The sequence below is a fragment of the Plasmodium gonderi genome, assembly GCF_002157705.1.
Source record: "Plasmodium gonderi DNA, contig: Pgo-contig_723, whole genome shotgun sequence".
NCBI lineage: Eukaryota > Apicomplexa > Aconoidasida > Haemosporida > Plasmodiidae > Plasmodium > Plasmodium gonderi.
In genome coordinates this window covers 2,258-10,665 of record NW_021629485.1, presented here as the reverse complement: position 1 = coordinate 10,665, position 8,408 = coordinate 2,258, and the positions used below count along the sequence as shown (strand labels likewise).

The window sequence follows — 8,408 nt, the reverse complement described above, 5'->3', positions numbered from 1 at the left end:
TTATGTAATATTAATTTATTTTATTAATGTTTTATTTTAATTTAATGCCCTTTGAATTCATTTTATCATTTTGTGTCATAAAAACTAAAATAATAACAAACTAGAAATAAAAACATTGAATGTGTGTTTTCTTAAACGGAGAAATTGTAAATTCGTTTCAATATTTGATTATATTAAAAATATGTAAAATGTATAATAATGCACTAATCACAGTTCCTTTTGAAATATATGTAAATATATTAATATGAATACATTATTTTATTACGTTAAATTTATGGTCAGTAGAATCTTTCTTTTAAGAATATTGACGTAACTCTGTATAACATATATTTGTAAATATGAATGAAAAATTGATATTACCGCATATAAAATATATATTTTTACAAATGTAATATGTATAATTTTTTACAATAAAAAACTCATTACTTAGTTATAAGGAACAAAATTGAAATTATTATTAACTCCATACAAAATAAAACCCTAGTAGCATATTAATAATACAGATGTTCTTAATTTATGATCTATAAGATAGAAAAGTATTTTTTTCTTATATAGACGTGGAAAATACTGTTATTTATATTCATATAAAAGATAATTAAATCTCTTTTTTTTTTTTTTTTTATCGTCATAATATGTCTCATTAAAAATTATGTGAATTAATGAGAATTACTTATTTCAATAATGTGCATCTTATTCATTAATTGAGTTATTAAACTAAATATTTTTTTGAATTAGATAGTTATTATATTTACATATATGTATGAGAATTACGTGCCATTTATACAGCATTATATTAAATTGTACATAATGGTGTAATTATAAAATAATGAATTTTTCATTTATTATATTAATGAAGGATGCTCAATTAATTTTATTTTAATGATAATAATCTTTCTAGAAAGGTTTTTTGCACGTAAATTTTTATAAAATATTTTTAATTATTTTCACATTATTTTATATTTGCATAAATATTATGATAATATTATTATTCAAAATTATTTTAAGATAAGAATTTATTAAAGTTATGTTGTAATAAGAACACAATTTAAAAAATAAAAACAAAAAATAAGGCATTTTATATGCTATAATATGTAGTAAGTACATTAATGAATTATTACATATTTAAGAAAATGAAGAATAAATATATTTTTTCTAAAATTTTTATATTAATAGCTTTAACATGGAATTATAAATTACATGATCTGGTAGGTCTATGTTTTAATATATGTACTTTTATTTGTAATATATTATTATGTTCTATTGTTATAATATAATTATCTAAAGTAATATAATATTTATTTGTTTTTCTTTTTGAGTATACAATTGGTGAAACATGCAATGAAACAATATACGTAAATGGAACATTTGGAATAAGAAATAAGAGACTACTGACAGATCAAAAAATTGGTGAAGGATTAAAAAATCCACGATTGGATGAAAACAGTTGGGATAAAAGCGGGAAAAAAAAATTAAAAAATGTATCAGAACCTTATTCAACGATGAAGGAACTAAAACTACAAAAACATAGAAGAAATGGGGCCGAAAAGAATTACGCAAAAAATAAATCACCTTTAAAACTATTGTTTAAAAAATCAAATCTAAATTGTAAAGAAAAAGTCATTGCAGCCTATAATTACATAAGAAATTTTAAACAACATATAGACTGGGATAAACATAGAATAAGAACAAAACAATTTTTACGAAGTATTGAATTATTTATTTCTGTTCTTTCCTTAGTTTCGTTTGTAGCGCTAATACCAGCATTAAGTTTAATAGAAGGGATATATTTGGGAGTACCCGAATTTTACTATGTTATGTATATAAGTGCATATTATGGTGCTTCTTTAATATTTTTTGGTTTATTTATATTAGCTATTATTTTTCTTATGGATTAATATTGTAAAACATAAAAACAAAAAATGTTGTAAGGAACAAAGTTATATTTTTCATTTTGTAAAGTATTCATTGGATAAATTTTTATTTGTAATTTGATATATATAGATTTGGAAAATAATTTCATGTTATTTTAACATTTTTAATTTATATTATGCTATTAATTTTTCTGTGCCATATTTAATGTGAGTATTTTGTGGCAATTTTTCATGTATGAACTTATTCATCCCACTTTTTTAGCTATATTTATATTTTATGTTTAATGTTAATAAATATATATTTCTACAATTATTAACGTTTAATAATTCCGGAAAATACAATTTCTACACTATAAGCAAATTTATTAATAAATATGAATTGTCACTTTTTAATAGTATTACTGGAAAATTATATATGTTATAATAAAAATTAATGCTGTGTACCTCTACATTTTTAACTAATTTTTTGAATCTAAATATTATGATTCATTACCTCTTTTGTTTTAACATATTTTTTGATTTTGTATTCCTTGTTTTTACTAATACAGTTTTCTTTTATTTTAATACAAAACATGAACTAGTTTAGATCTATTTTTTAAAAAACATGTTTTTTTTTAATTTTATCTTTTCATATAAAATAAATAATATAAAAAAAATTATTATATAAAGAATAACTGATGTATATACATATGCATACCATAAATCACATATTATACTTTTTGCTAGAAGCTTATTATTTTTTTTAGAATGAATATGTGAAAAATTGTAAATATTAATATAATTCTTATATTTGTAAGCATGAACTTGTTTTATGGATTATTCCAATTTATTAAAAAAATATAAAATATATGATACTTAATATTATATTTTTATCGATATTATTCATTTGTAATGATGATAGAACCACATTATTGACATAATTTACAATTATACATGTAAAAACTAAATGGAAATTAACATTTGTATAAACTTCAATGAAAGAAATAAATTATTTATATTCTATAATTATTGCTGTAAGACTAAAATTCAATTATTTTTTTAAGAGTTTAATATGGTAGTAATAGTGAATGATAATATAATTTTAATGTAAAATTTGAGTGAATATAATATAAAACCGTTAATGAGCCTTTTTTTTTTATACCTCATTTATATATATTTATGAAAATTAAAATGACAGAATTCATATAAAAGATATTTTCTAAGTTATTGTGACTATGTATAATATATATAAATATATAAAAAAGGAATATATTAGTAGTTGTAATAATGGAATTGCATTAACATATAGACTCATATTAATTGTTAAGTTCTATTAAGCCATTGAAACAGATTATGTAATTGATTAAAGTTTAATGGTTCTAATCTATAAGAATTCTATTACATATTCATAATAATATATTTCATATGTATATTAATAAGTAGAGAAAAATAAATTAGTTCCTATAAATGATGATGTCTGCAAGTTAATCATAAAATTTTAAGATGTAACCTTATTGCACAAATATGTTATAAATTTTTATTCTAATAAAAAATTACCGCGTACATATATAATAGATTCTTTTTATGATATATATTCTGCATATTTATTGTATTAATATTTTTGAATTCTGTTATTGTTTGAAATTACATCTATGCCCACATATATATGTGGAGTTAAATTATAGAAGAAATACATAAAAAATTATGTATTATTTTATAAATTTATATCTTATTAAATGTTAAATAGCAATTAATAAAATTTATGAAATAATAATTTTTACTACATATATTTTAAAAAGCAACATTTGCAGTTAAGTATAATGCATATAACATCCTTTAATAAAATAATTCATGTTTTTTTGTAGCAGTACATTAATATTAGATTTAACATTATTATATTTTGAAGAATATAAAGAATGGATATATATCCCAAATTATCCTGTTCACGAAAATGATTAAAATGCTTAATCAGAATATATTATTTATATATTATATAGAATATTTTTTATGCCTCAATGGAATTTTCATTCAGTATTCTTTTTAATGAATATTTATTATGAAAACAATATATATTATGGTATTTTAATTAAACAATCTTAATGAAGATCTACATATATGATATATACGTAATGTGTTTTCCTATAGGATTTGGCTTTATATGTACAAATATATAAATAATAATTTATAACAGAGGACATCATTTAAAATATTTTTAAATATAACATTACTTCATGTATCAGACAAAAATAAATCTTATTATAAATATAGACATTTCATCATACATCACATATAAAAATTTATGAACATACATATATATGGGTGTATTAATCATTTCAAAATGGGAAGAAATATTAGTATTACAGATTTTATTAAAATCATTACATTTATGCTTCTAACATGGATATATCTGTGTTTTATTCGTGAGGTATTATATTAATATATGAGTGTTGTGCGTTCTTTATAACATTTCTTATATTTATAAGACATTGATCAATGATGCATAGCTAATTAATCCATATAACAATATATCTTTCTTTTTTTTCAGAGTAGAATTTGTAAATATTTGGACATGATGTGCTGTAGTGATAACACATTAATTATGAGATATAATAGATTATTGGTAGAAATAAAAACAGAAACACTATTTGATAATGCGGGATTAAAAAATAATTTGTCATATAATTTTCATAATAGAAAATTATGCAATGTTGAAAATGATGTATCAACAATTAATAACTTAAAAAATATATCAAAATATAAATCTAAAAGATATAAAAAAAGTTTTATCCTACAATATGCAATAAATATAGATTCAGAACAAATATGTTATATATACAAATGCTTAAAATCAATTGATTATTCGATTAAAGATGTTGTAAGGGGACATTCTGAAAAATCCATTAATCATAATTTAAATGAAGTTATTACAAATAAGACAATAGAAAAAATGTTACGTAAAGATTACATATTAATTAATTCTGCTCCATTAACTGCAAAACTCAGTACTATACTATTTTCTATTTTTGAAGCTATTAATAATGATATTGCTATAAAATCCATACATTTTGCTTTAGTTATTATTTTTGCGCACAAGTACAGTAATTCAACGTATGGAATGAATAAATCATTAGACTCATTATTATTTCTTACACTAATGATTACTTGTTTATCACAAATATTTTATGCTATCGGAGAATACGTAATTTGGAATAAGTACGAAGACATAATATTAGAGGAAAAGAGAGATATTAAAGAGAAATATGAGAAAAAAGCTCTTGAGAAAAAAGAAATTAAAGAAAAAAAAAAGGAAGAAAAAATAGAGAAAAAAAAACAAAAATTAGCAAATTTAAAAGATTTAGACACTTATATGAATGAATATAATGATAGATATGATAAAAGGATGGGATTAGGAAAATTGGACTGTTTATGTGAAAAAAAGATATTTAATCAAATTGATAATGTATACAAACTTGCGCATAGTCCAAATAAAAACAATAGATTATTTAAAAAAGCATTATTTAAAAAGTATGGAATGAAAATTTTTTTAACTAACTTTTTTTACTTAATAGCTGCAGTAATAGGCATTATACAGATTTTAAATAGGCATGAAATTATTTTAAAAAAATACGAAGATACTGTTTATCAAGAATTAAACAAACATCTAATACCAATACTAGGTGACATATTTGTATATGTCATACCTTTTATTCTTACATTAGCAATTATTTATATATTTATAAAAATTGAAAAATACGAAAGGTTAAAAGCAAGGAAAGGCTACATGAGTGCAAAGGAATATTATCATTTTTGTAAAGATATTTTTAAATAATTAATTAGATATGATATTGCTACAAATTTTATCTATATGCATGTGAAAATTTCGTGTATTTTTTAATTTTTAATATATGTTTATTTCACTCAAATTAAAATACTTATTAATTATTATTTATCTAATTATAATTTATTGATATGAATTTTCATATAGTATGAAGTATTTAACTAATATATGACATTATTTTAATTTGCATTTGCTTTCAAGGTTTTATTAATTTTTTGTAAGGGTAATAATTGTATAGTTTATGTGTCAATTTAATATATTTTAATTATATATAAAGTATATATATATTTAAGATTGCTTGACTAAAAATTTTATTATTTTAACATAAATCTAATTATCCCATTAAATTTGTAATTTAATGTTTGTGAACTAAATGGGAACTTATTTAGTTTTCTATAATTTTCACTCATAAAACAATATTTTCTTAAGTATATTTGTGTTTAATATTTCACATTCATTTTAATTTATGTGTAATATAATATATACATTATGTAATTATGTCGTATGTTTTATGTTTTACTATTGTCTAATTTCTTTTTATAATATAAGAGGTGTATGTATTATTTTGCATATAAACTGTAATAATATAATTTAAGTGTTTAAATACCAATTTAATATAATAAAAAGAAAATGATGTTTTTTTATTATGGGAAAGGTTTATTATACTTATCTTTGATTTATATTATATACATTAGGTAATATTATTAATATTTCTATATTAATATTCTTATTTATTATATGTTATAAGAAAAGAAATTACAACAATATGTATTTCGAAAATACTAAATTTTTTTTATTTGCACTATACCATTTGTTGAATAAAAAGGAAATAAATTTAATTATTTTCATTTTATATTAGTAAAACACTTTTATTATATATTTTATAATTTTTTTTTATATTCTATGTACCTATTAAGCATAATGTTGTGTATTAAAGTTAATACTAAGTATAATTTGTAGTATAAGTACATATATTTCTATATATAAAGATTTTATAAAAGTAGTTTTACCCTTTTACCTTAATTGGAGTATATATGTTATTAATTAATAGCTTTATATCATAATTTAAAGGTTTATTTTCCTTAAATTTACTGCTCATATATTTTTTAATATTTATATTAATATTTCTTTATTTCCTTCAATATAATAAATTTAGAAGTAAATTATTTACATTTTACACGCGTATGTAATATACTATTAAGTTATGAAAAAATCAGGTATATTATATATATTATCATATTTTGATTATTCTGTTTTATATATAAATTTATTTTAATATATGCATCACTTTTATCAATATATATTTACATTATTATGATATTTGCGTATTCTATTGTCCTTTCATATTGATAAAAAGAATACTTTGATTTATGAATGGACTCATAAGGTACTTAATATATATATATAAATTATGAGTAAATGCTATTATATAATGTAATACTTTATAATTTCATATGTAGACCTTTAAAGTCTTTCTTTGACGAGGATTTTAAATAAAATACAATATTTGATTTATTTTACAATTTTTACACTTGCTTAGTTTACACTAAAAAAATAATGTTAATTAAACTATTGAACGTAAAAAAATATTAAAAAAGAAAAATAAAGAAATATTTACATATTATAGTTATTGGATAACAAAATCCATTAATTCAGAATAAATTAATATTAACTAAATTACATACACACGAGCAGTTACGGATGTAGAATACGAGAAAAAAAGTATTTTTCATATATTTCACAAATACTTTGCAAATATTTCACATGTACATAACATATATTTCACATATACTTAACATATATTTCATATATACTTCACATATATTTTATATATGTTTCAAAGCTATTTCATAAATATTCCACATATATTTCACACATATTTCACATTTATTTCAAATATATTTAGCATATATTTCACATATATTCACAAACATTAAGTAACAATTTTAATAATAATTAAAGATTTATAATGATATATTTAATGAACAATACGTATTTATTTAAATGCAATTTACATATAATAAATATATTTACATCGATTCTTGTATTGCACAAAATTGCACTCTACAAAGTTTACAAAAATATTGCAACACTATATATATAAGGATAAACAAACATTTCACACTAAACATAGCATGCTGTACACAAAAAAAGTATGAATAAATCACGTTTAAGTAAATACTACTATTATTTACTACATTAATTAATTAGGACAAACAAAGAGAGTATAATGTATCAAAAAGCATACGGAAAATATATTCTTCTAGCATATATAATACAAGTAGGAATATTACATCTACTAATCTACATAAACAAACTATAACATTCCTTTGCAGACATTTTACCATTTTTTGATTTTAACTTTTCATATTTTATAATTTTTATAAGAATATATATAATTACTAATGTTAGTACAAAAGGTACTACATACAACAGTATGTCACCTAGTGTTTTTACGATATGTCTAGCTATATCATTACTAATGAGATGAGTATTTCCATTACTAGTATCTAAAAGAATATTATTAAGAAATAAACACTCAAAAACAGCAATTAATAAAGAAATGAAGTAAAAAAAATTAGTTAAAAAAATTTGCATTCCATACTTTTTAAATAATTTTTTTTTAAAAGTGCTTTTATTTACATCTGCTCTATTTGCAAACTTGCACATTTTGTCAATATGATTAAATATTTTTTTTTCACAGTAACAGTCAAGCTTTC

At 19.6% G+C, this 8,408-nt stretch overlaps 3 protein-coding genes across 3 annotated transcripts; 2 read left to right on the top strand and 1 right to left on the bottom strand.

Moving 5' to 3' along the window:
* Positions 1-1,106: 1,106 nt before the first annotated feature.
* On the top strand, positions 1,107-1,992 carry PGO_004210 (variable surface protein; the record flags this gene model as incomplete). Its single annotated transcript, XM_028691440.1, has 3 exons — positions 1,107-1,205; positions 1,317-1,745; positions 1,969-1,992. The coding sequence occupies 3 exons, from the start codon at positions 1,107-1,109 to the stop codon at positions 1,990-1,992; spliced, it is 552 nt and encodes a 183-aa protein (XP_028547241.1).
* Positions 1,993-4,236: 2,244 nt separating this feature from the next.
* PGO_004205 (variable surface protein) lies at positions 4,237-5,679 on the top strand (the record flags this gene model as incomplete). The annotated part of the gene is made up of 2 exons (XM_028691439.1): positions 4,237-4,275; positions 4,396-5,679. 2 exons carry the CDS (start codon positions 4,237-4,239, stop codon positions 5,677-5,679), a joined length of 1,323 nt encoding a protein of 440 aa, XP_028547240.1.
* Positions 5,680-7,992: 2,313 nt separating this feature from the next.
* On the bottom strand, positions 7,993-8,408 carry PGO_004200 (variable surface protein; the record flags this gene model as incomplete). Its single annotated transcript, XM_028691438.1, has 1 exon — positions 7,993-8,408. A coding segment is annotated over one exon (416 nt), but the record flags the coding sequence as incomplete, so codon positions are not given.